At 37.9% G+C, this 27,613-nt stretch overlaps 3 protein-coding genes across 10 annotated transcripts; 1 reads left to right on the plus strand and 2 right to left on the minus strand.

The window, feature by feature from the left end:
* Positions 1 to 127: 127 nt before the first annotated feature.
* LOC123706954 lies at positions 128 to 19,378 on the minus strand. Of its 6 annotated transcripts, none has more exons than XM_045656620.1 (17): positions 18,875 to 19,378; positions 7,397 to 7,522; positions 6,584 to 6,865; positions 6,311 to 6,500; positions 6,135 to 6,225; positions 5,887 to 6,009; positions 5,573 to 5,806; positions 5,388 to 5,493; positions 5,190 to 5,300; positions 4,994 to 5,095; positions 4,830 to 4,916; positions 2,996 to 3,257; positions 2,806 to 2,921; positions 2,619 to 2,733; positions 2,419 to 2,537; positions 2,118 to 2,343; positions 128 to 1,999 (listed from the first exon to the last, which is right to left on the minus strand). In XM_045656620.1, exons 2-17 carry the CDS (start codon positions 7,450 to 7,452, stop codon positions 1,868 to 1,870), a joined length of 2,352 nt encoding a protein of 783 aa, XP_045512576.1. In that variant the 5' UTR covers positions 7,453 to 7,522; positions 18,875 to 19,378; the 3' UTR covers positions 128 to 1,867. The 6 variants fall into 6 exon arrangements, with proteins under 6 accessions (XP_045512576.1, XP_045512573.1, XP_045512574.1 ...); XM_045656617.1 differs by having other exon boundaries at positions 5,379 to 5,493; XM_045656618.1 differs by lacking the exon at positions 18,875 to 19,378 and adding an exon at positions 7,614 to 7,670 and having other exon boundaries at positions 5,379 to 5,493.
* Positions 19,379 to 21,914: 2,536 nt separating this feature from the next.
* LOC123707476 lies at positions 21,915 to 26,174 on the plus strand. Of its 3 annotated transcripts, XM_045657545.1 has the most exons (7): positions 21,915 to 22,271; positions 22,382 to 22,475; positions 22,664 to 22,772; positions 22,844 to 22,943; positions 24,044 to 24,141; positions 24,358 to 24,598; positions 24,674 to 26,174. In XM_045657545.1, the coding sequence occupies exons 1-7, from the start codon at positions 22,164 to 22,166 to the stop codon at positions 25,913 to 25,915; spliced, it is 1,992 nt and encodes a 663-aa protein (XP_045513501.1). In that variant the 5' UTR covers positions 21,915 to 22,163; the 3' UTR covers positions 25,916 to 26,174. The 3 variants fall into 3 exon arrangements, with proteins under 3 accessions (XP_045513501.1, XP_045513503.1, XP_045513502.1); XM_045657547.1 differs by lacking the exon at positions 24,674 to 26,174 and having other exon boundaries at positions 21,916 to 22,271; positions 24,354 to 24,496; XM_045657546.1 differs by lacking the exons at positions 21,915 to 22,271; positions 22,382 to 22,475; positions 22,664 to 22,772 and having other exon boundaries at positions 22,903 to 22,943; positions 24,354 to 24,598.
* LOC123707477 (dysbindin-like) lies at positions 26,171 to 27,386 on the minus strand. Its single transcript, XM_045657549.1, has 3 exons — positions 26,776 to 27,386; positions 26,530 to 26,694; positions 26,171 to 26,363 (listed from the first exon to the last, which is right to left on the minus strand). The coding sequence occupies exons 1-3, from the start codon at positions 27,275 to 27,277 to the stop codon at positions 26,272 to 26,274; spliced, it is 759 nt and encodes a 252-aa protein (XP_045513505.1). The 5' UTR covers positions 27,278 to 27,386; the 3' UTR covers positions 26,171 to 26,271.
* Between the last annotated feature and the right edge of the window lie 227 nt (positions 27,387 to 27,613).

Genomic DNA, 27,613 nt, shown 5'->3' on the forward strand with positions numbered 1-27,613 from the left:
TCTAACACAGCAGCGGAGACGGACGGCAGTGATGATGGCCACTACTCATACATAAATTAATACAATACATATTCATTCGTCCAAAATTGTTCAATGTATGCGAAAGGGTTGAAATAAAACCAAAAAGTTACATCTCATCAGACCACAATATATTTTTGCTCGATAAATCTCTAACAAAGTACGTAAATCTTATTTACACAAAACGGAAGCATCGAATGCTAAACGATCTAATACTGTAACGCTAACCATTTTAATTACACATTAAAGAAATTAGACCTACATAGTTATACACCATAATCCTACCTCTATGCAAACCTAAATTATGGTTAACATCAAAATACATTTTAATTAGTCTTGTTGCGTCGACACAAATATAAGTGGTGGAGTATGAACATACATTTGCATATAATCACACACAAAACAGATATTATTTTTTAAATTGAATACAAACAAAATCGTAATATTAAAAGGCTCGTTTGTAAAACAAATATTAAAGAGACGAACTGTTTTTGTTTAAAGGTCCTTGTCCACCACTTGGACTATTAACTATTGCAATTGTGCAAACATCAACATATTGAAATGTTCTCAGTGAAAAACACAAAAATAAAAGAAAACAAAATCGAGAATTTACAACCATATCACAGTGGAAGAGAAAATGGCAGTCTCTTAGCATAATTATACGTCTAAATAACAAATGCATTGAGGATTGTTCGCATCGATCAGGGGAGATGACAAGTACGAAGTTCAGAGAATATTGAACACATTTTCTTACAATAATATCAATAATAAATTTTAACAAACCGATTACACGTACTTATAGACATAGACCTGTAGTGTAATAAAAAAGTCGAAAGACTCTTGAAATTCTCTAGAAATATATTTTTTAAACGAATAATATTGAAAGATTAAGAAACTGGTTAAAATGCTACTTTCGTAACTACTTTAGATAGTTTATTTTAACGTGTTTATCATCTAACTGTTGACTTATAGCGTAAAATGTGGGTTTGAATAGAACTTCTGAGAGTTTATTGCATTACTTAAGTAACTCGTGGTTCAAGTGCTACGTAATATACGTTAACGAAATGTAAACGTTTATCGTAGCTCGTTAACGTAGCTTTTTCTCGAGACAAACCAACAATACTAGTTTGATATATCATAAAATTTGTTCTATCACTCATAAAAATATTGTCTCGGTGCTACATCAATCCCTTTAATATCAAGCTTATGAAAATACTTATCTCGTTCAAAATATGTTCTTTCGTATTAATTCTTAAATATTTTTAGGAAATTCGATGGACAATTGCAATTTTTAAAAACGACAACACGAAAATACTTTCAACTCATTTCCCATTTTGGGTGTAATCCACGAGAGGAACATATACACAGATAGATCGTACGCTTTGCGTGTTATTGATAAATAAAAATTAACCCAAGTAATTTTTAACAGACAAACGGAACACAGATGAGAGAAAGTCGCTCTCTCGACTGAATAACGGAGCCGTAATTGCCAAGATCTAAGCCCCTCGCATTCGCTCATGTCAATAAACGCGTCATACTAATCACTTGAATTAATCTAAGCGGAGTCCTCCATTGATTCCTTTAAATCGAAGAGATCGTTTTTAAACCTAAACGAGTCATTTTTGAAATCGTTTCCTAAACTAGTGAACAGACTTCCTTAGCTTTATGAAGACCAGTACGTATGTGAACTCCGACGACACTGCAACGTCATCGACACGAAAATCATTATATCATTACATTAATCGAGTAAAGTTTATGCGAAACGAACTCTCTAGGCTGAGAGTCAAATTATTCGAATGAGAAAAGTTCTTCAACGCTATTTACATTACGGGGGTGTCGCCACGCGAAGTTACTGAGGAGGCTGCATTTGGACCTTCCGACACTGGCAGAGCCATTTGATGATTCTGGCGTTCCTCTCGACGACGCTCGGCGGTTCCGTGTTTCGGTAAATGGGCTTCTGCGCGCCCGCAGGCCCTTGCACCTGGAAATACTTCGCTTGAGAACGGCTCCGCGTCGTTACGTTTATAGCGAATATTATTCCTATCGCAATATTCGGGAACATCTTTCACATTAGAGACGGCACAAGGAAGAGAACTCACCGTGTAGTCGGTGGTGGCGAGTTGATTGGAGTCGACCGTGGAGGCCGAGGAGAAGAACACCGGGCTGTCCGGGTCCTCGTCTCGAATGACCGCGTCGTACGTCCGGGACTCCAGCCCCAAACGGTCGAAGAACACCTGCAGCCGGGACTCCTCCGACGGACTGTCCGGGGAGTCTTCGCCCTCGCACGGGGCCGATGCGGAGCTGCGCCCGTCGGAGCGACGGTATCTGAAGGCGATTCGAGTTTGATTGATAAGCCGAAGGGAAGATGAAGTCGAAAGTCAACGCGAGTGCCGCACCGACCTGTCGGAAATGTCCGATTTGGACCTCAGAATGGGCCGAGGTCGCCTCTGCTTGTACCGGAGGCATCTCTGGCGTTTGAAAGTCCCCAGAGGCGAAGTCACCTCCTCCGCTTGACAGATCTGAACAAAAACATTTTAAATCGAGGTCTGTCGAGGATACAACTGTTCGTTGACGAAGCGATGTGACCAAAAGAAGTAGACCTGCGGTGGAGCGTTGACGTATTCCTGGGTATCGTCAATTCTCGGTCTCATCCGGTACATCTCCTCTTGGTACTGAGGCTGTTTGCTGACCACCTCCGCGGGAGCCTCCTGGTACCTGAACGAAGTCACCCTATCAGTAAAGACACTCGGATCGGATCGGATGTTCGAACGTGTCTCCGAAGCGTACCTCGGATGATCCCTCGCGATGAAGTCCTTCCTGCCGACCGAGAGGCACTTGAGGGGCGCTCTGTACGAGCGGTCGTAGAAGGGCTCGTCCTGGAACTGCGGAGGGGGCGCACTCGCCTGTCGGAGGACTCTCGGTTATCATTTCGCACGGAACACTAACGAGGCTTCGGAGACGTCGGAGGCGACCTCACCTGGAAGTGTATCCCCACCCTGGGATGCGACGAGTAGAGCGGCCCGGGGGGCGGGGACGGAGCCCCGTCCTGGAACTGTGGAGGGGCCGACACGAAGCACTGCTCCAGAGATGACTCGCGGGCCCGGGGACACGCGTAGCGTCTGCGAGGGTCGAGCGACTCGTGGGGCGCGGAGTTGTCTCTGGCGAGAGGGGGCGCGCTGCGCTGGGTGTAGTGGCCGCTGGACCCGCCCGAGTCGCGCGCGAACGACGAACCGCAACGGCTGCGGGAAGAAATGACTCGAGTCCGTGACCGAGCTCAACATGTACTTTCAATTTATCTTTCCAAAACGACATTCGCACTAATTTGGGAATAGATTTGACGGTTACGATGAGATCACTATCGATACTCGGGACACACTTCCAAGTGCTAAGAGAGTCGTAAACGACGTGGAGTCGAGCCAATTAAATTGAAGGGAGCGCTGTTGTGCGATTGCTGTGATTTAAATTTCAATACAAAATCCTGAGAAGAATGAGGTTCTGTGCCTAGTGCTCTTTTGTAAATCGTTTATTTTGAGTTTTATTGTATTTAATTGAAACGAAATTGCTATCAACCACAAAATACCAATATCGGTTATTCTAAGTTTAGTTACTGTCCGTTTTGATGTCTTATTTATTAGAATATACAAAATAATGTCCGCCGTCTTTAGCTTTAACGAATTCACACAATTATAGCTTTGGGTCAGCGCAACAATTGCCTTGATATCTTGAAGTTTCTAATTAATCACGCCAACGTCGAGCGCTGCTTCTGCGTTGCAGTCCATCTACCAAAAGCTTCGCAGGCGGATTCGAAACGGGTCCACTGCTCCTATTTCCCGTTTTCCAGGAGGCTGGGCCATAGTCGGTTCTGATGATATGTAACTAGTCTTGCCATAAATACCTTTCTTTTTTTCTAAACTTTAATTATTTTTACTTTGGAACACGTTTATTATTTAAGAAAAACTTCTTTAGATTTTGCGCCATTTCACATATTTTTGCGTGTTCTGATGAAATTACTATATGGATTGGGATGCTAACGAAAATAAAATTATATGGGTATGGAGCCGTCGGTTATATTCCAGACACTTCAAAAACTTGGTAGCGTCTGTCGACGACCAGAAAAGAGCGTGCTGTTAGAGCTACAAAGGCTGTTAATGCTGTTAAAGCTCGTAAATTCGTCGAAACGCTAGGACTCTGTCGCGTATAATAAAAGAAAAGCTGAAGCTCGGAGCTTATTGTCGATATAGAGGACGTGCCCTATTAATTAATTATTAATTAGTCTTTACAATTAAAGAGAGTGGATCGATATGCAGATGAAAATCACAGAAATATGCTCTTCACCGATGAAAAAAATTTCACGCTCAGAGATCTAAAGAAGCTGCTCGAGTGGTCGGAAAGGTACAACGTGGTCGTTACCCTGCGTCAGTGATGGTTTGGTGGGGCGGGTCTTGTCAAGGATTCATAAAACTACATTTTTGTGAAAATTCAGCCAAAGTGTATACAGTGTTACAATACAGTCTCGGATCATGTTGGGAAACCTCTCAGCAATACACTTTTTTAAATTATACCGTGGGTTTTAGAGCAGGACCTGAGAAGAATCTTTGGAGCAAGCAGTGGAGAAATTGCCCTTGAAAACATTGAAGGCCCGTATAAATATGTAATATTACATTTCTTCGTTAAAGAAACGCATTTTCATAACAGAACTCTTAGGCCGAGGGATGATAAAGCGCTTGATGGCTAAAAAAGGACTTCTGCTCTGCTCTATCCTCGAATTTGCCTCCGAGAGATCGAGGCGGAGGGTAAAGATCGACCGATACCTATTGTAGGACTGGTAGTTTTCTTCGCCCGGTGACGGATGCTCCGAGAACGCATCGCACGAAGACATCAGCGACGAATGGTTGGACCTGAAATGATAAATTGCATATTTTCATTTGTCTTCATCGTTCGTCGACGACACGAGTGAGACTCGACGAGTCGGTACCTGGTGCCTTTGGAAGAGCACGAGGCGGTTCTGTGGTGAGCCGAATGACGGCGTCTCCTCGGAGATCGGCCGATCGATTCCGTCCCCACCACCACGCTCACGCTGCACGCGAACGAAGAAATACATTATTTTTCACCGAGGAGGTCTCTCGAATACGATTTAAGACTTTAAGGGGCGTCAATGGGAGGCAACTCACCGTTCGGGGTATCCGTGCGTTTGAGCGTGCAGGTCCGGCAGCGATTTATGACTGTTGATGTTGGTGTTGCCGTCCTCTTCGCGGACACTCGGCTGAGAGTGGGAATTCGATCTGATATGAGAAGACGTCAACGGTCCGTTAGAAGTGTTGCGGATCGAAACACAAAAAAAGTGTTGAAAAGAATTTTACCTAATATACCTGGGTGCCGAATGAGCGTACTCCGCGGGCGGGCTGATGGTGTCCAGTTGCTCTCCGCGAGGGGACATCTCCCGCCTCGGCTCGTGCGGACTGGACTGAGGACTCGCTGTGGGAGCAAGGAAAGAAGCGATTCGTATACGTCGACCTAAGAGGCACACGAAAGTGGCGTCGAACGGGAGACTCACGTATCGAATAAGCGTTCTTGATCACGACTTCGCTGGCCCGCTGTCTCGGGATAACGAATGACTCCGGAAAGAAGACCCTGGCGTCCCCGAAACTGAGCGGCCTCTTGTCCTTGGAGGCGGACGTGCCGGACGAGGAGGTCCCCGAGAAGGTGCCCGAAGTGTGCTGGGAGCGAGACGAGTCCCTCTCCGTGTACGGCTCTTTGACGCGACGAATTTCCGTGAAGGGTTTTTGGCCTGAAAATTCGAGGTTTCGAGGTCTCTTATGTGTACTTGAACGCATCGAGCTCTGTAAACGTTTAGTCGCCGTAACTTACAGGCATAAGGAGGGGAGTAGACATTTTCCCGACTATCCGCGTGTTCGAGGAGTCTCCTCAGAGTATTCTGAAGCCCTTCCCCCGCACTCACCGCGCGTCTGCTGCTGATCCTGGTGGTAGCATCTGAAATTCAATGACTAATAAAGTGCACTAAAAATGAGCCAGTGTCGACTTTGTAAGTAACGAGTAACCCTTAATGCTAGTTTAGATCAGGTCTTTGTGGCGTTAATAAGCTATTGTAAACTCACATGGGTTGCAGCAGGCGTCGTTGTCGAGTGTCCCGGAACTGACTAGGTGACACCCTCCGGCCGCTATCGCCTGGCTCAATCCACTGCTCACCTGGCAAACCATTAAATGAACCGTGCGGACAGAGCTTTTATGGCTATGACGCGGTTACGTGTCTCAAAAACTTATGAATCCTCACCCTCAAGGGCAACTCCTGTTTCCGATCCAGCACGGTCTCCGACTTGACGTAGAATGCCTTCGACTCGGCGAGCAGCTCCACCGCGGACTTGCGTTTCTGTTGCGGCTGCAGGGCGAGGGAGCGAGGCGCCGCCATCTCTTTCTTGCGCGGAAGCTTGAAACTCGCAAAGAGGGAGTCGGCTAGCCGACGTCTGCAACGAAGGAGCCGCATAAGCCGACTGCAGTTACAATACAAATGCTGGAGTAATGTCGTTTCCTTCGCGACGTCGGTTACCTAGGAGGGGACTCGAACGACCTCGAATAGGAAGCCGCCGCCGCTGCACCTTCGAACTTCTTCCTGACTTCTTCGACCTTGGACCACCCGGACTCGACATTCAGTCGCCTCGCCGGTGCTGCCCGTGCCGCATACTTGGCCAGCTCGTCCCTCGTCTTCTTCACTGAAACCTCAGGTATGAAGTCCCCGTGCCGTCCTGACCGCACGTCGTGACATCTCTCTATAAACTGCCTTCGACGAAGCGAGAGAGTCGCCGTTTGCTCTTCGTAGTCGTCTAAACACCTGAAACGTCGTATTTGTATCGTTAATAAGCTAGGCTAATGGCAGTTTAGATATAAGTGAAACCGCGTTGAATAGTCATAAAGTATTCTATAAAAGGGAATGAAATAGCAGAAACCAAACGGGATTAGCAGGTGAAAGTGGCCTTCGTAACAGGTTAAATGTTCATTGGTAATCTAAGGACATAATATTACGTAGGAGTTACTTTGAAAGTCGATCATTATCGTAAGATATCGCCAGTCTGATGACTAAAAGGCCAGCAACGTAACGGTAGAGACGGTCTAATATGGAGGCTAGAAAATATAAATGACCTATATTATTAAATAATTGGATAAATAGTAAATAGGTTTATCGTCTTTGAATCTGGAACTGTCCTTTACGTGGACATCCATCAGAGGATGCCTCAAGAGCCTAGATAATTTAACATTTCCAAACAGGGTCAATTCTGGGTCTTTTTGAGGACATGTCTTTTGGTCTACAATCACCATTATGGTCGTGTTTGATGAGTAATTAGAATCAATTTAAATGAAATACCTAGCGGGCTGGGCAAGATGCGACCTGCAGGGCTGGTAACAGGAGAGTGCGGCCATGTCGGCGAATGCGCGCGCGCAGGGGGCATCATTCGGTTACTGCACACCGCTCCACGCTCCTCACATACACCTGGACGAACACGAATACCAATTAATACGAACAAATTGAAATTAGAATATTATAAGCAGTTAATCACTTTTGATACACAATCCAGTATTACCTACTTATCTGTATATTTTGTCAATATAACACTATACATCCAAATAACTAAACGTTCAGTACATTCGACTCATTGTGCAACAAGAGTGGCGTGATTCTACGTCAGCAAAAGATCTACTGTCAGAACTATTCAGCACTTTTGCAAACGTGTCTAATAGAAAAACAAAATAATTAATTTAATATCTATGGTCGACATGGATTGGTTTCTATGCAAACTTCTCATTGTATTCTAATCATCTTAATGAATAGATTGAGACAAACAGTCGACAACACCTATAGTGCATGGAGGCTTGTGAAGTCTTGATTCTCTACTTTAAATTACGTTTTTTATACTTTGCGAATACTTACTAACTTACATGTAACATAGTTGAGACTAACTCAAAATATATTATTTTTATGAAGTTTTTATGAAGATTATTTTCGGCAAAATTGGCATAAATCAATTTCAGTCCTCGCTTATACCCCCCTGCACACCTTCGTAAGGTTAATTGAAATAGATTAAACTTCTTTAATCTATGCTCTATAGTCAATGGCTTTCAAGAAAAAGTTGACGCACTCGCTTTCTTTATTGCGAAAGTTTCGTTACTTGCATCATTCATTATTTATTTAAAACTTCGCTTTATCAGTTAATACTGAATTACACTTTATGGTGCTTTGTCAGTCATCAGTCATCAAACGCATTTAAAATATATATTCTTTTAAATAGTACCTCGGTCTTACGAACATACTTAGAAGCATCATTAACGATTCCGATATCGGCCCAGTTAATGGAGAGACCGCATCGTTTGTGGTCTGCTATGTATTTTAGTCCAGACACCAAATTAAGGAACCAAACTCGACCTTGGATCTAGTGAAGGCATTGAAAAGAATAAAAAAAATTTCTGGCTTTGAGAACTATTTCTTAGTACAAACCTCAGAGAAATGTGTGAATGCGTCGAGTAGGAAACTTACGTAATTTTTCAGGCTTTAGTAACATGACTAATTCAAGGTCGACAGCGTGAACAAACGGCTGTGATTGTAATGGTTGCAGGCCTATAACAAAAAAGTGTTGATGACGCAACCCAAATTACTGTAATAGTGTGAGGACGATGATCCCACCTAGAGCCCTCCTCTAAAGAGAGTAATTTAAAAATGCATGGATGCAGATTTAAAATCCCTGAAGTTTTGCCGGTTTCAAGTTAAATCCTTTCATTACCGTCCGCACTACGAGAGATAGTGAATGGCATTCCTCCCCTTCGAAAATGCGTTCTCTGCAGAATTATTGGAGCAAATTTTTAAAAGAAACTGCTTTTTTCACAATCCATGTATAAAGTATCAAGAGTAGGTATTATAGTTTAAATTAGATTAGGTTAAAATTACAAGAAATTCAAGGTAACGGTTGTTTTAATTGCAATAACTATAAAATGCGAGGCACGTGTCGCTCACGCCAAGCTATATCCAATTTCAACAGTTACGAATAGATGTTCGCAATTATTTTTGATCTACTTTTTCTAACCGTATGCAGTACGTATAATTGGGAATTATGCTGCATTTGTTAGCCTGCCTATTTAGGCAATATGGAGGCAATTCATATTCAAAACAAAAAATATCTAACAAATAGACAAAAGAGGGGCCGCCTCGTAGATGGTAATCTATGGACACGCATGGTACAAGAATATTAGATATGCTCTAGTTTTATGTGTATTTCAAGTCAACCGGTTTGTAAACTATTACAAACTGATGAAATATTACATCTTTTGACATTCCTATTCCTTGAAAATACACTTTAGTAACTCAAAAGCCCTCACTCCTATTGCCTCACAATATATTATACGATGTAAACTCCTTTTTAAATAACAACGTCAGGTTTTGAATACCTTTTCTCGTTTGCCATGAGAGGTCTATATTATAGATGCGGTCGATAATTCAGTTTACCGTTATATTACGATTCAAAAATCGAACGCAGGTACTGTTCGATATTTGAATCATACTTTTTATTAATCTACAACACAACTCTAGAAATAGATAATAGCTACGGCTCTTTTTCCTGTAACGCATTTACTGGTAATCTAAATTCAAAGAGGCCAGAAGTACGAAATATTTAGATTTTTTCTTTTTCCAAAACAATCTGTTTGTTCAGAGGGTTGTTTCTATTAATAATTTTAACCTTAGGAGAAATACGTTTCAGACATCACTCTCTGTGTATCTGTGTCAATAGTTTGTTATTTATCCGTTTATATATCAGGCTAGCTGTCACAATTGACGTATTGTCTACGTTTAAGCTTGTATCCATGAAACTGCAGACGAGACTTGACGACTGCTATGTAATTCCTTATGTATGTTATATTTATATTGTGCGGATATTTGTAGTTGATCGATCCAACCACTGTACCGCTATCTTGGCAAATAATTGATTTATTATTATTACGGGAACGGCATTAATGATAAACTAAACTCGTTAATGTTATATATTATTAAGACAACCCTTATTAATTTGGTAAATGTGTACAGACACCCGGAGATAACGTAATGAATATGAATTATAATGAGCGACATCAGCTCCACACGTCTATCAATATCAATTCAGTGCAAACAGTTATTTGTATTACATTGAGGCGAACTAAATTGTTCCTAATGAGAAAAGACATTAATCATCACTGTTTATTACACAAGTCGCGCACCTCCGCTTTCTGGAGCAAGCTACGGCAGCAGTCGAGGAATTGCCGTGGAAGTGCGTACCCGAGAGCTCCACCTGTCCAATACCATACAACAATATAACATAACATAACATAACATAGCAAGTAACTCATTTTCACCCAAACTAATTTATACTAGGGGTGTTTAAAAGTGATGATTATGACGCAATTATCTTTGATTAAAAGTTTGTTTTAATTATCGACGTAGTCACCTTTCCAGTTTATACACTTTGTAAATCTTTTACATAATGGTAAAGCTCACTTTTTTTAAATATTGAAATAGGTAGAAAACGGTAGGTCCGGTAAATATGGAGAATGTTTCATAAATCCGAGCCCGCTTCTTGAATGGCAGTCATAGCCACTCTGGGCTTGTGCAGGAGTTGGTAAAGATCTTGTTACATCAAACACAAACAGCTTTGTGAAATCCTCAGTCTATTTCTAACTTGCGAACGCATTCTCGGCACTTAAAACAATCTTTATTAAGTATAGTCTTAAATTTACATTTTAGTACGTCCCTTTTAAGCTCGAGAAACTGTGTGTTTCATACCTAAACAGTTGTGTATAATATTATGGACACTTCCTATATAAATCTTCATTTATTTTGCTATGAAATAGACACGACGATCCGCAATTATCAATTTTTAAGAACCGACTCGACGCAAACAAATAAATGTTTTCTATTTCAAAAAACTAAAGAGAATTAAGAGATTTTAGAGATTTTAGAGAGATCTACTTAAATCACAATCAGACTCATATGTCACCATAAGAATTTAGAATTTTTACTTTGTTTTAACTCTGTATGTACAACAACAACTACGAATTTACTTTGCTGTCTCCTGTCTATAATACAATGTTCTCTCATTCCAACGCAGGCAAACAGAACGAGCTGGTATTTGTTTGGTTAAAGATTAATTATCAATGCTAAAAACAAACAGATGCGCATGAGCATCGTACGATAAGTGCCTCCGTAGGGCCTTCCCTCTGAAGCCGTTTAAAGTAGAGGTTACATTCTTTGTTTATCATTCAAAACTGATCACTGTGGAGAATGTGATTTCACTTGCATCGCGCCCGCAAACCAGATGCAGTGAACGCAAACAGAAAAGCTATTGTCTAACGTGAATAAAAAAATACAAAATAATGTATAGTCAGTACAAGATTACACACAATGTGGAAATTTAAATTTACATGAGTTTTACAATTGACACACACGGCGACTGCATACCGATGTCACCTTTTGTCTCCAAGCCGCTGACTCGAGTCGAAGAATGCCTTTAAACTAAGAGCGGGACGGACTTTGGCCAACCTTTGAAGCGCCTGTCGAACGTCTGCTTCATATCAGTCCCTATTATTCTATATTATAGTCTATATTCATCTATTACCGATTGAATGTTGTGTTGTTTTGTATGTGATGTAAACGTGAATAGATATCGCAATGGATTATTTTTTATTATCGCAGAACCACTCCAAAACATGTACAACAACTATATGTGGCATAGGTTCAATCAATCAACGTTTCAGTCGCTGAAGTCGTTGAATTTACGCATTACATTAAAACAATACGATTGTTAGAATAAGTGTCGTCATTCTATTATGTTGTGTTTACCAACGGACAGTTCTATAATAAAACTCCAGTAAGTGCCAGGGTTTTCTATTTTAAGTAACGTAAGTATCGTAACGAACTATTAGCAAATCAGTTCATTGTCTGAATTATAACCCAAACAATTAACTAATCACGCGTAAATATATTTCAAATAAGACCGATAATAGTTTTCTACTAATCCAAAAAGGTAACTATTAAAATGTCGTCAATGTCGTAATCGCGAGCACGTGTGTGCATTTCCACGGATCTTCCTTGTTATGCTTATTCATTCGTAACTATCGCTTACACTTGCTAACGCTCGGTTGTAATCCAACTAGGTATATATAATACGACCGTCAAATTGTAAGTTTATCGGGTGGGTATAACGCGAATTAGCGCTTGAATAATATATTTTAGATGAACTTAATTAGTAAAACTAATATGGCTTTGGAACTGCGTCTGTACAAGGCGTAGGCGAGAACTGTGGGCCGCGTAAAATTAATAGCAAAACGTTAAAACACCCAAGTTTATCTTTCGGATATTCTAGCTTTACGTGTGTGGGTGTCAATGTCCTTGCTTCGAAATTGTACGAACAGGTATTAAAATATAGTTTCTTTATCATTATACGAATTAAGAATGAAACAATTCAGTTTCACTATTACTTCACATAATTCCGAGACAAGAAACATTTTTCCTGCTTTCTATAAACGCTGCTGTTTTTGTAACAAAATCGATTTGTTTACGTGCATCGACCGTTACGATTCCATATCGATTATGCCCTCAATCGATTTCGAATTACTATCAGCTTCATTACTTTAGCAGATTACGAATTAATATATGACACGCTAACCGCATACTTTGCTAGCTTCGGTTATAATGAGGATACCGGCTGCTATGGATGTTATCTACAGATGTATCGATAACGCGAAATCTCAAGAGCTCACACCTCTGTACCACTAATTTCCAAGTAATAAAGATATACCTTCCCGAGAAATCGCTTCGATTCCGTACGTATTAGATAATATACTTGGAACTTAATACGTACACGAGATTTCCTCTCGTTCGAGCAAAAAGGTCATTGCACTTCGCCTATTCAATTCCTAGCATCGTGAATTTCATCTGAACGAGTCGTGATTTGAACCATTTTTATGAATAGCTTGTTTAGCGAGAGTTTGAGACTGTTTCGGCTACAATAGTACCTCGCGATTTTAATACATATCTTTGACCTAGGGTTTGGCCAAGCCAAAAGTATTAATACCTCTAGATAAAGACCATAGACCATCCGTGTACGATGAAGAGGAACTTCATCGTATCGATGTCTCTTAAAAGAAAATCTTGTATTATTTAAGTCGAACGATTCTTGAAACATGTCATTAGTCCATGGCATATGTCAAACGTGGGACATCCAAGATCGCACTGTCCCACTACGTCATATTTGTTTATTATGTAGAGTGAACGTTTTAGGTGCCGCTGCATAAATACTTTACAGTTGTACCGTCAAACTTCTTCTGTTTCTTACTTCTGTACTTAATATAGACTCTCTATGGCTGGTGACTGGTCAGACTTGAATTCGTTTATACGATGATGTTAGTTATTTCGACTATGTATTTGCGTGTTGTTCCCACGAGAATGTAAGTGTGTGCTCCTATTTCACAAAGCCTTTGACTGCTGATAGAGGACAAATCTTTGTTTTTTTTTTTATTATTAATTACTTAAAGATTTCATGTGTAATGGTTGCAGCTCCTTACAAACATTTTGTAAAACAAAAAGCTTGTAAATGTAATATTAGAAGCATTTAATGTATATTTCTTTATGGACGTTCATAAGTGTACATTGTGTTACATATATGAATAAATGAATTTCAATTTGAGGTGAAAATACACACCAAGAAATTACCGAGTGATATTTATATTTTATTCATAGAATATATATATATATATATATATATATATATATATATATATATATAATCAATTATATTGCCATTCGAATTATGTTTCTTTTTTGTTCACGTTTCTTCTGAACAATAGAATGAACACCAATCTTTGCTTTCAATCTTTCGCAGCTGAGCCATATATTAGAATTCGCTCAAAACATAAAAAATAAATATAATCGAGCATTCTCTTTCACAAACAACTCAGCACAGGTCACGTAATCGTTACGGCAGTGTCGCAGAATTGGCATTCATCCTTTTGGTTACTTCCGGTTTACTAGTTATATTAATGAACTAGCAATATAAATTATGTTTACATTTGAAAAAAATATGGAAAACCATTGGCGCTATGTGACTCCAATGCGTCTTGAATCGGAACGTCTTCAGTGTGATGCCAAAGGATCCTGATATTGATCCGTATAGCACGTAGAGATCCCGATAACTTACAGAAGCTGGTGGTGACCGGTAGAGTGGATAGCTCGAGACCCCAAGGCCGATCCGCTAAGTTAAGGTACTTACTACAGGCCCGTATAGTACTTCGGCGACTTGCCGAAGACAGAGGAACGGAGCAAGATAAGCAACACCAACACGACCTTCAGCAATGAAGAACGCGACTAAAGAAGGACAAACAGAAGCGAACCATCTAACGTAACAAGATTAGGGTATAAACACATAAACCACTTATTACGCTCCTCTATAAATCTAGAAGGTTTAAAAAATTGTCATATTTTCTTACACCTCGACGTCAATCACTCTATTAAACTAGATAGTGTGAATCAACGCAACCGGTAACAGTGAGTAGGTTTCATAAGTTTACGGTAGCGCAGCCAAGCCGAACGAGGAATAAAGGCCACTGGCTATAACACCCATTTCTCTGTCTCGAATTCCTCGCAATAAAAGTATAATTAACTATCTACCTACTATCGGTTTAAGCATAACCAAACTTCAGCCAATATTAGGGAAATACTTTTGCCACCAAAGGCACCTTGGTCGGGCTCTTACCGACTGTATATTAATGCCCTTCCTCATCGTTCCTTGCAGCAAATCTTACCAAAATCATGGGGAATTTTGAAATGATTCCGTTTGTGGTATTTGGTTAAGTGAGCTTGCACTTCGATATTATTCAAAGCAAGCTGCACCATTAAACGACAAAACTCAATGAGACAAAAAGGCAACCTCAGATGCCAGCCAACGCCAGGCCAAATAGTATCTACCTACTTCAGCTTGAAGCCCTTGATGAATGAATTTGTGTACAGACTTGAGAAAGGGTAATACTACACCTTAAGACAACTGGTCAGTTGATACCATACGGTTATACAGCGATACACGTCGCCACCGCAGGCCGACACACCACAATGGCTGTTATGTATGTGTATGTGCTGCGTTCACAAGCGTCATGATATATAACGGAAACTACTTATTGTGGTAGATTCAAAAGAAATTGTGTTTCTAACACATCATTGTTCCCGATTCGTCCTTGACTCTATGCCATTTGTCACATTTGGGCTACGCTTAACTATTCTTTAGGTAGAGTTTATTCGTTTCATGTGATACAAAGTCAATGGAAGATAATAAAATTGCCAATAACGTAACGTTATTTCAAATTGGAAAGTACATTACCATAACCGACCTTACTGCAAAGGAAACTTGGCAATATTTTAAAATATCCACGTGTGAAAGACGGTTAAACCTAGTATTTATGTTAGAAATATATATGCTGTACAGAGAGTCGAAGTTCTTTCGCAATAACGAGTGCTTTTTTGTCGCATTCATAAATTTTTAAAAGCACTAACCAGTTACGCACACACTTGCTTCTTTTAAAAACTCAGAACAAAAAGAACTTTAACGCTAGACGTCTCTTAATAAAGCAAGGGCCACTGGTATTTTATATTCTTAACTTTTTTATTGTACTCAAAAACTACTTATTCATAAAAAAAGAAAAACCATAAAAATTATCAATTATGTCCATAATTCCGAGGCAGCTTTTTTGTTAGAAAGTGTTAAACTACATTTCCAGGCAATAAACACGAGGCTTGCTTGATCTAGAAAGCAAATAATAATAATAATAATAAGCAAACAGAGGATTATCAATTTGTTTGGCGCGGCCTTCTAGATGCAAACAATCCCAAAAAGTTAATTATATTGTCGTCTAGCAACTCGAAGGCACAGAAAAATAAACATGCCCTTATCAAACGCACCATACTGATTTATGGTTACCTAAATAAACATGTTTTATTCTGTAGCTCAAACGTAGAGGCTACAACGTTAACCTATCTCAGGCTGACTCCCTTTTCAATGTTTTCCTTGAGTTTGGCAGCGATATGATTCTGGAAGCATTCTTATAGTTACGTGCTATAAGACTGATTATGGCTATCACCTGACTTTTACTACTACTAAGCTATACTTAGGTACATCTAACTGAACGTCTTGTCCTGAGAAAAAATTCACTAAGAGCAAAGGCAAGTTAACTGTTAAACGCTGAAAAAGGGTTAAATAGAAGTAATCCAAAGTTAAAATTCGCTCTAACTGGGTCAAACGGCAGACGATTATTACGAAAACTGGAATAGTAATGAGCGTTAACGAACAACATTTATGATCTTTATTTTGGTTTAATCTCTTGCTGCAGCGAGCGGACGAATTGAGTAATTGAAATAGTTCAACACCCGGAAGAGCTCAACTTTTCGGAAAATTTTAAATATTGTACAAAATTAGGAAAATACCTATATACAAATGGAAGAAAAATAAAAGTGGAAGAGGCCGGTGGGCTGGGTAGGCCGATGCTGTATCTCACTTTACTAGGACAAGGCCGTTCCGCGTGAATGGAGATATTCATGAATTACGAGGGCCAGTTGCCAAAACGCCAATTTAAGGAGATTCAGCCCCTGAATCAATAGATTTAATTAATTTCAACAACTTCAGAATGTTTTTAACATAATTGAATACAAACAAAGTAAACATTTATTTCACTTAATAATTTAACATGAATACACTTTCAGGGCAGAAGATCATTTATACGATTCTTGAATAAAAGGAAGGTTAGGCCGAGCAAAATGCAAACCAGGCCAAGGACACTTCTGCGGCTCAAGGACCCGCCATTCATACAGGAAATTGTAACGAAATCTATTTGGCACGTTCAGTCTAAATAGAGCCATTTCATTCGGAACTAAAATGTATAGAAATAGCTGCTTATAAAAAAAAATATCTAGCGCCACTGCTTTTTTCTTTAATAACTTAACGTCATATTTGTTTGATTTTATTAGTTTGTTTCCTAAAAAAAGTTATTTTGGGATAAATAGTTCTTATAAATACAAATGTGTCATGATTTAAATTCTGTTAAACGTCTAATTCTCATAATGAGTATTTAACCAGGTCTCTACTAGTTATTAAGTTTCACTTAAACCCATTCAGTTCATTTTTGCACCGCACTTATGTCTAGAAAATGCACCTTTGAACTGTAGAGATTACTCGACAGCCTACGAAGGATAAAAAAGGAATTTCTTTTATGTCAAGTCGCAAGACGTAGCCCTTCAACAAAACGTAGCGGTTTTGAAACATAGCTTTTAAATATAAAAGGCAACAACTCTTTCATTTATATCAACGACATCATTTCTATTAGTCTCGTAAATAACATTTCATCAGTGAAGTAGGTGATTTCGGGCAGGCGTGCATGAAATAAAGCAATTTTTACCAATTTTAAATAAAATACTAGTCTATTATAATAATACATCTAAACAGATTTAGTATCTATACCATACTATTAACGTAAAACGGAATGATCAAACTCATTTGTCAAATGTATGAACATTTTCGATTTTAGCTTCAGAAGTTAATATACTCTTATCTACTTGCAAGAAAGAAACATTTATTAATACTGACACAAAACAATAACATAGAAAGATAAAATTAAATAAAGAATATATTGACGTTTTAAATAAAATTAGACACTGTCTACTTTAACGCACATTAAGATAATGCTTAAAGCATAGTTATACTACACCCTATAAAAATTAAAACTATTTGAATGTACAAATCCATTGGTGCTAAAGGAAATTATTTTCAATTCTGTGCTAAAGTCAATTTGGAAGAGAAGAACTGGCAACTAACTCTGTCTGTCTCTGCCACTTTTATTATTAAAACATTTATTATATTTTTATTATATTGATTTTTCCCTAAATTAAGTTATAACTTGTCCAATTTCTAGTACATTAATCTATAAAGTTTTAAAATGTTCTCTTTGGAAATAGTAATTAGGAAAGCAAATAAGATATATAATGTAAAGAGAGATTTTATTTGGGCTCTCTTATAAAACCTCTGACTCTGTTAAAATATCTCTAAAGGCATGTGCTTCAACAATAATAGCTATAAGTGGCTACAATGGCATATTCACAAATTGCCAGAACTTTTTCATTAATATCCCATGTCATTTTATAGTTGCCTTGTGACAAATTCACATAATTTGTCTATTCACAATTTATAAAAAAAGGGATTTATAACTAAAAAAATATTTTTATAAAACTAGACCCAACCTAGGTTTATTTGTAACACACATAAAATACATCTTTTTTTTATCATTCATGAAACAATTTGTGAGACTATTGACCTTGCTTAAAGTGCTCTTGCTTATTAACTCCTGTTATGTTTTATCAAATAATAATTTATTTAAAACTGTAAATCATTTATCTAATATGTACAATGGACATGAAAATGAATAATAATATGCTGTGTGGGGCTGTGTAGTTCAGATATTTAAACCCGGGTGAGGCATGTAATAGTATTATTAAAAAATTAATTAACGATATATTCCATAAATTTCTTAAATTAGCCTGTAATCTTATTATTAATATTCATAGATAGAATTAATGATAGTAAAAAAATGGTGTTAATTTTAAACTATTTATATAAAGAAATAGGCATTAAAATTTTAAATACCAGTAATACTTGCTAATCTTTGATCGGTACTAAAGCGTTAAATTTTATAAAAATCATCGTGATGAGAATCTACTCATCTATAAATGCATGGAACTTTAGAGACAGTTAGATAAATCAAGTACTTGCACACACAAAGCAAAACTTACCATATAGACAAGAAACACAGCTTCAGTTAGAGCTTACTTCACTCACACATCTTAAACGGTTATACGGCCAAACCTACTCCCGTAATAAACACACCACAAAAACACGAGTCGAGAGACAAAACCTAGGACCTGTTTTTATTCATGGGAAACTACCTCTGATCCTTTTATAGTTCAATTCAATAGTAAATATACAAGTTCCAACGGCTACACTAAAATCGAGAATGAGAACGTAAAATTAAGATCGATTAATTAATTCTCAAACGTTCGTTTAAGCAATTGGTAATTTCAACACTTTTATTCACTTCCTATATAAGAAAAGCTTAATCTTGTATGGGGTGTCCCATAATTTTAATTTATTTAAAATAAAACTTGGATCTGTCAGTGTCCATTAACGGGATCGCGGCGCAACGCATGCGTCCGACAAGCAGCATCGCCACCTGCGCAAATCCAACTGTCGGTATTCACTAGCCACTACTCAGTGGTCGTTCACTGAGAGTTGGCCGCCCGCCGTAACTTGCAGCGTAGTAAAGCGCAACTCCTTGTAACTCACTGCGCTAGTGTGCCAACTCACTTTTGAAAACATTTGTGGCGTGTCACGTGATCCGTCAGTTGTCCTAATAAGACTAAGCGATATAATAGCAAAATAAGGAATATTTTTGTTTATAATCACGAAAGCGATCTCATTCAAATAAGATAAAGAAGTTTTTTTGATCGATAACAAAATATGGAGTTGTACTGAAAGTTCGTAAATGTTTCAATGTAAGTTCAGTATTTTTCAGTAATACTAAATGACATGATAACTTTTAAAACTTCTAAAGAGTATCTGTATGGAAATCAAACATTTAGGGTATTGATTTGAAAGAAAGCTATGAAAATCAGCGCTACGCCTCTAGCGGAGCAAATGTGGAGTACCTGTCTCATTTCATCTTACTAATAATTTAACTTTTTAAAGTGAATTAATGGAAGGAAACAATTTAAAAAAATACAGTAATGGCCATTGTTAATTTGTTGTAAATTAGTAAGGCCCTAATTATTCTAGCCGTGGAGCCGATGTAGTTTACGTTTATATACCGTTTAACAATTTAAAAAATACTAAATATATACTATATAATTTGTACGTATTAAACCGCTTGATTCTTTAGTTGTATCAATAGAAAATGTCGAAATATAACAGAAAAAACATTATTTTATTTCATTTTACGCATTAGGACCACGTTATACCTTCGGTTGCTATTTTAGCGCGATTTCTATACTACACCTTGTTCTACTGTACTAATATGAATTATTCATTATGAAAAAATGTCTCATTATACATTACATTATATATATATATATATATATATATTGTTACGAAGACGGGTCGACTGCATGTTTCTAGATTTTTCCACTACTTAGAGAACTTTTCAGCAGGCTGTAATATGATTTCTGACCGTTTCAGGAGAGGGTCAATCACATATTAGAAAATTGTAATTTCCATAATGTTACCCTAGTTTTCAGGAAGCTGAAACCTTTTTTCAGTCGGTTTCAGAACATGTGTAGTAGATGGTGCAGTTTTCAGGAGACCCGTTTTCAGGCGTTTTCAGGCCTAGGTATACCCCTTTGATGAAGGAATATTCTAAACCGAACATTCTAGGTGTGACACAAGGACGAAATGATACGAGAGAGAGAGAGAGAGAAGATCAGAACTTTCTCGAAACTAGACTGAGCACTCTAGAACGCCGTACGACAAGGACGGAGCAACGTGCGAAAGAGACAAAGAGTGCGGACGTTCTAGAATTGTGCAATCGCTACTCAGTAGCAAGCCCGCCTAGAAAGTTCTCGAATATTGTTTAGAATTATTCCCAGGGATATATAAGCGAGCCGAAACGCGACTAGTCGCCTTTAGTTTTGAATGCGATAACACGAGAAGAACACCGAAGCGATAAAGTGCGAATAAAGTGAATACAAGTGATAAAGTACAGTGTGAAGAGTGCATAAGTGAAGTAATTAGTGATTGTTTTGTGTGTGTAATTAGTGCTTCTCTGCAATTAATTTGTGCCCATAAATTCCTCATTGATTTTTCAAGAAATAAACCCTTGAAGAAATCCACGGCATTTTCTATCCGATCCCCTAGCTCGTAACAATATATATATACATATGTTCGGTGTTTCTGTTTCTTTATTAAGAGTTTCATAGCATTAGGTTATCTCACATTGAAATTTGACGTCTGACGTTTACAAATATAGCGCCATAGTTAAGAGTATATAAGTTACACTTACTATTGACATCTTAATATATATATATATATATATATTAAGTTTTGTATTATATATACAAACAACGTGACGCATATATATATATATATATATATATATATATATATATGCGTCACGTTGTTTGTTAGCTATGGACTCTTAACCGATTTCAATCAAATTTGCACACTGTGTGCAGTGTGATCTAACTTAATAGATAGGATAGCTTACATATATATAATTCTACTGTACGTGTGTATGTCACTGAAGTCCTTTTAAACGGCTGAACTGATTTGTATGTTTTTCTATATGCGTTTTTCCGATGGTTTAGATTCACAAATCAGCCCGACAGATGGCACTGAAGTCGGTATTTTCCTACTTTGTTTAATATCCTAATCTCTTGATATATCATGCAGAAAAACGTCTATCGGGTCCGGTAGTTTGTTATAAGAATGGTAGATATTTTTTTTATCTTATACCGAAAGCTTTTTTCATAATTCCGGTATCGTTTTTGAGATAAAGGCCAGAAAGGGCGCTACGCTTACCTATTCATATTGCGTGTATGATTCGATACTTAAGACACTGCATAGTCACATTTATTGTTTACTGGTTTATTAAAACTTAATAATTTTTCATTAAGAATTATTAAGTATTGCATACCAAACACCTCAAGCTATTAAAAAGCTCCAGCGAATCTTATGTTTACTTGTTGTATTACATAAAAAATACCAATTATATTGAAATAAATGACCTCTTTAGAGAATCCAACGATTCAATGAGTATATTATCACTTTCGCACATCTCGTTCAGCCATCGAGATGACACACATCATCATTGGAAACGAATTCGAAAAGCGATTTGAAATAAAAAATAAAAAAAATGTTTATCATGTATCAAAAAAGTGGAAAATTTTGTTATTGTAGATTTAACTACTGATGTCTTTTAAATTGTTGGCATTTTTATTTACAGTTTTATCGTTAGTTTATCTGTTGAAAATTAGTGATTATTATATTTGTTGATTGTTATTCTAAAACGAATTGTTTGAGATGTCACATTGAATGAGCTTCGAAGTGGATCGTTACACGCCGGCCTGGGCACACGTAGCCCTCTGTGCTGACCTCACTTGGGCCTCCGAACCACCAGATGACTTTATCATAGCCAATCAGGTAGCCGCACTCGACTTCCTCCGCTTTCTTCCTCCTAGCGTCGCAGACAATTATAATGGTCACTACGACTGTGCGTCCTTTTTGCGTTAACGTTTAATCTTTGTCCTCAGCGTCTATTGGCACAACACTGCCGTGTTTCGCAAATATTACAGGACCATACGATAGAGTCTTCGCAAAATTCAACGAACCGATGTGATGCAGCGGGTATGGATTTAAATACATCTTCTATTATAAGGACTTCCAAATCCAAATTTTTCTATGTATGGCATACCACCATGCACCGATGGCTGTAAAACTGTATTTAACCATAGATTTATAAAATTATTATTATTATTATAAAAGGGGCTAAAAATGAGCTGTTCGGCTCCTTCTATATGATCATTGAATTCCAGAGAAACACATTGATAATGCCAGAGCAAGTGGGCAAAGAAGTGTGAAAGACGTGATACCGGAATCTAGACTGGCTCAATTTTATGGAAACTTTTGTTACGACGAACACAGGTATATACCATTACAGGAAAACTTGAAATATAGTAACTAGTAATAGTATATAAATATAACTTGTCGCATAGAGAGAGCTGCTACACAAACCCAAATGACATCAGGATTCGCCCTTACTGCGCTCAGGGATACGACAACACCGATGTCACCGAATGCTGGATGTTACCAGAGGTAAATTTTATTTGCTTTTGCTGTTTTCTCTTATTTCTCCCGAGATTTTAAACATATGTATAAACTATTTTATGAATAGTGATAAGAGTATTGAAAGAAAGAAATAGCTTATTATCCACAATAAGCACTGTGTGGGGGACACTAGGATTGGGCAGTCAGTCTCTTCCTTTTAACATATAAACAGTATTTACCTTTTTTGAGATTTTTAGTATTGTGCATGTATAGTGATAATTTTGTTTTTAAGGAAGTGGTTAAAGATGAAAGAGCCTCGGAAGGAGCAAAAGCGTTGGGCGAAGAAAGTGCGTTTTTTGGGTTTGCGTTGTTTGTTGAATTTGTGTTTCCAAAATAGTCTGCATATTGCTATTAAGTATAATTGTCTCACAGTTAAAAGCTTTGAACAATTTTGAAGTTTAGCGGAAAGGTTTCCTATAGATTATCATAAGAATGGCATGTGGGGTGCGCTCCACTTTCAGAATTGAAGACAATGCTACTCCACCGCATACCGATATGCTGTAAGAAACACTATACACTATCCTGAATGTATGTGGATCAGAAGGATGTATCGAGCAGTAGTGTCCTGAAATTTGACGAATATTTAAATGATCCAAATCCTTGGGATTGATTCAGTTCAAACAATTTGTATGACTCAATACTTGGCGATTAAAAATAGTAGCGGAAAGTTTCTTGCCCGCTCTACGCCCTTGACTTGCGAACTGGTAGTAAATGTAAATTCACAATTCAAACTTCTTTTCTGACGTTCATAAGTCTACTTGTTTACCTACATGAATGAATGAGTATTATTACCCACCGAAGTGTCAGCCTCATGTAAATTTTTAAGATTTTTCAGATGACAGAAATTTCGATATTGGTAGGTATTTTCTTGATAGAACATGCAGATAATCTGTTCGTCTAAAACAGATTAGCAACCCATGAGTTATGAAAAATTACGATTCCGTCGCATTTGTTAATATATTTGTGTGAGAATGTACATGAAAAAAATCTAAATGTGTACAATTAAAATCAATCCACTACTCAGTTAGGATAATTAAATCAGGATTAAATTGAAGCCTCATAAGAATTGAAAAAGTACATTTCTCCAGGTTGAGTATTGGTTTCGTAAGCTGATGGAAGATCCCTCGGAACGCAGCATGGTGCCACGACGACGCAGGCAGTACCGAATACCAGCTGATGACGATTTGTGCGTACTTTTTTTTTACTTTATACATATTTAATAGTATATGAAGCTCCCGAGATATATAACGAAAACCAAAATTACTTAAGTTTCAGCCGTCTTAGTGATACATCCTAAGTACCCTAACCTATTTGGAAAAAATGGCGATGTAATAGTGCAGAGTACTGTGCGCTATGATAGTTAATCCTGTGTTAGTATTAATGAGCACCAATCGGCAGCTAGCGAGCGCTGGAGCCCGATTGGCGCACGGAATCTAGAGGAGGCGAGCCTGGAGGCCAGAGTGCGGAGTGTACGTCAATTGTGGGAGAAAGAAGAACCAAAGCCACAGCCCACTCCACCCCAGAACTCTAGGAAGATGAGGGCACGCCGCAGACAGCCCCGACGACTCAGCGCCCTGGCCCCCCCTCCGCCCCTCTATTCTTTGGACACTTCAGCGCAACTAGTCTGTGACCCGACTTGTAAGGTATGCTCAACGACTCAATAGTAACTAGCTAGTAAGTTTTACATCTCTCAAGTACCTATCCTATTTTTGTTACAGTTCCATTTTGAATCTCCTAGAGCGCCGAGCGCTGACTTTCAGCGTGCAATAAGCCGCTACTCCGCGAGTATGCAGGCATTAATGCGAGCCACTGCGGCCAGGTGTCCCTTGTACCGGGGAACTAATGTGAGCCGATACGCTCCCACCGGACAGAGACCCTTAAGATGCTCAGATAGACGCTGCATATGGTGGCCGAAAGATCCCCAGCAACCTAACAAGTATAACCAAACAAAAATACGTTCAAAACCACAAGCCCAGCCTGTTTCAACTGATGAGGAATTGGACAGGACTGAAAATGTTAAAACACCAGAAGAACCTCTCGAAAGATCGAACCAAGACATCGAGGATGACATAGAAAAGCCAGATAGCCCAAAACTAAGAGATAAAATAGTGATAAAAGATGATCAAATGGCCTCTACTAGTACAGCTCCGACTACAAATTCTGAACGAAAGAAACGACTCTACAGCACCGTCCTTAGCATGAGTCCTCCAATAAACATAGCAGCAAGCTGCATAAGAATAAACAAGCTTTCACCGGGAATTTTAAAACTCAATCCAAAAATTGTACTACAGACACGCCTAAGAACTTCAACTGTAGATAACAAATTTGAGGAGCTGGAAAAAGAAGCATTAGAACAATATAAGGCATCAGACGAAAGCATTGATTCTAAATTTCAAGAACTAGAAAAAGAAGCTGTAGAACAATATAACACAAGTAACAGTAACACAAGCTGCAGTAGTGGTAATTCTGGAGAAAAGAAACTCAACTCTACCATGGATATCAAGAAATCATTAAAATTTCAAAAGGATAAATCGGTTGATAGCGTTGTTATTTACTCCCAAAACTTTCCGGATCTCAATGCAAGAGGGCACAGTAGCGTAACGAATCTAAAAAACTGCCATGTCCCCCATAGGGGGGAAAAAAAAGAACTGAACCACAGATTGTGTAAAGCTTCTAAAAAGAACAAATCAGAGTCACTTCAAGCTGCGTCTGACACAGATTATGAATCCAGACACAATAAAGCCAGTCATAAAGGTGCTATGCATTGGACACTTCACCTGATGCCACCAAAAAAGAGACACTTGTCTTCTTGTGTTTCGGATTTTTCTTCAGATGATGACTTCGGAGAACCACCAGGTTTTGTTAAAGACAGGCCTTGTATTAAGCACCACTTAACTGGAAAATTTAAAATGTCGGCCCATGGTGCAGGAGATTTACAGCCAATCATAAGAAAAACATAGAAACATGCAAATTAATGTAAGCTAGAATAGTCAAAAAATTGTTCAGTATGTTTATGAGGTCAAGTAAGAGAATGTAACAATTTGAAGCTATCAATGTGATCAAAAACATATTTTTACTAGTCATAAATAATTTGTATATATATTTTTGTATTTGACTTTACTTGATATTTAAGAAAACAATTTCAAATAATGAAAATGTTACACTGAAAATTGCTTAGATGTTGAGTTATGAAAAAATAAATATTTATATTTATTTGTATATCTAGATTTTATTTTGTTCCCAACTGTTCCAAAAACATTTATAAATATACTCTATCTTCAATAACTACCAATATGAATGGATTTATCCAAACAAATCACCTTTCTTCTAAGAATTTTTCTAAGTCTGAACTATCAACATCCAATTCAATTTGTTCAAGTGCTGTTGGCAATGGCTGAGGTCCTGAACCTGTAATTTGTCAAAAACAATATATCTCTAATATAGAAATCAAATACCTTTTTTTAAAGATTGTATTAAGATTAAGCACAATAGTTCAAACCTAAGTTACAAGTTACTATAGAAACAACTTCTGCTTCTATTTTAGACAAGTTCCAAAACACATAAAAATACTAACCCGAAGGTAAGCTGCCACTGGTCAAATATCTTGCAACATCACTCTGGAAAGCAGCTGCACTAGTTTCTCTCTTTATTTGCAGCTCTGCAAACTGTTGTCTCTCTCTTTTGTTATTTAACTCTGCATTTTCTTTTGCTAATTGTGTTCTTGTTTCTTCAAGCTGTGCTGTTAATGATTTTATTTGTCACAAAATGAAAAAAAATCATTAGAACACATGAATAACCTAAGAGTATAAAATGTACTTACTCATTTTCTTCTTCTTATAAAGACTTAATTCATAATGATGATCCAGCTTCCATTTTTCCATATTATTTGTTTCTACTATGTCTTCAAACTCAACAAGTTGCTCCTCAACTTCTTGTAACAATATTTGTACATTTTTTAGACTGTCCATACACTGCGCGACACTTGCTGTTAACATTGGTAAATAAGCTATATTATTTGAAAATTCTGTCGCAGCTTTTAAACGTTTATTCGAGATCTCATGTAAGTGTAGGATCAATTTATCTACTTCTTCGGCGGCTTTTGCATTTTTGTCCGCATATTCATGTAGTTCAGCCCATTCTTCATGATATTTTTCTAATAATGCACCACCAGCCCCGAAGTTTACTTTTTCGTTGGAAACTTTCTGTTTATCTTTAAATATATTAGTAACCTTCTGTACCTCTTGCAGAGTCTGCCGAAGATTATTATTTGAACTTAAGCCATCTTGTACGACTGAAATAAATTCTTTAAGGTTGCCTAGCATTCTTTAGAATCAACTAAGAACGAAAGAGAATCAAAACAAATTTAAAAGGTAAAAATCTTGTCATCACGTATTATTAAGAATTGACTGATCAAATAGAACAGCATTAACAGTCAACACCATGCACGCTGTGGTCAAAAAAAAGTATCAACGCCACAGATAACTAATTAGATCGTTACTTTGTCGAAAATAATTTATGAATATAGTTAATTTACATTTACTGCTAGTTCTTATATTATAAACTACTAACTACTCTTTTATAAAAACCGAATCTCTTTTTTTAGGTCGCAGCTGGGTCCGATACATTTAATTAATATGAACATTTAACATTATTTTTTT

This window comes from Pieris brassicae, chromosome 3, assembly GCF_905147105.1.
Source record: "Pieris brassicae chromosome 3, ilPieBrab1.1, whole genome shotgun sequence".
NCBI classification, from domain to species: domain Eukaryota; kingdom Metazoa; phylum Arthropoda; class Insecta; order Lepidoptera; family Pieridae; genus Pieris; species Pieris brassicae.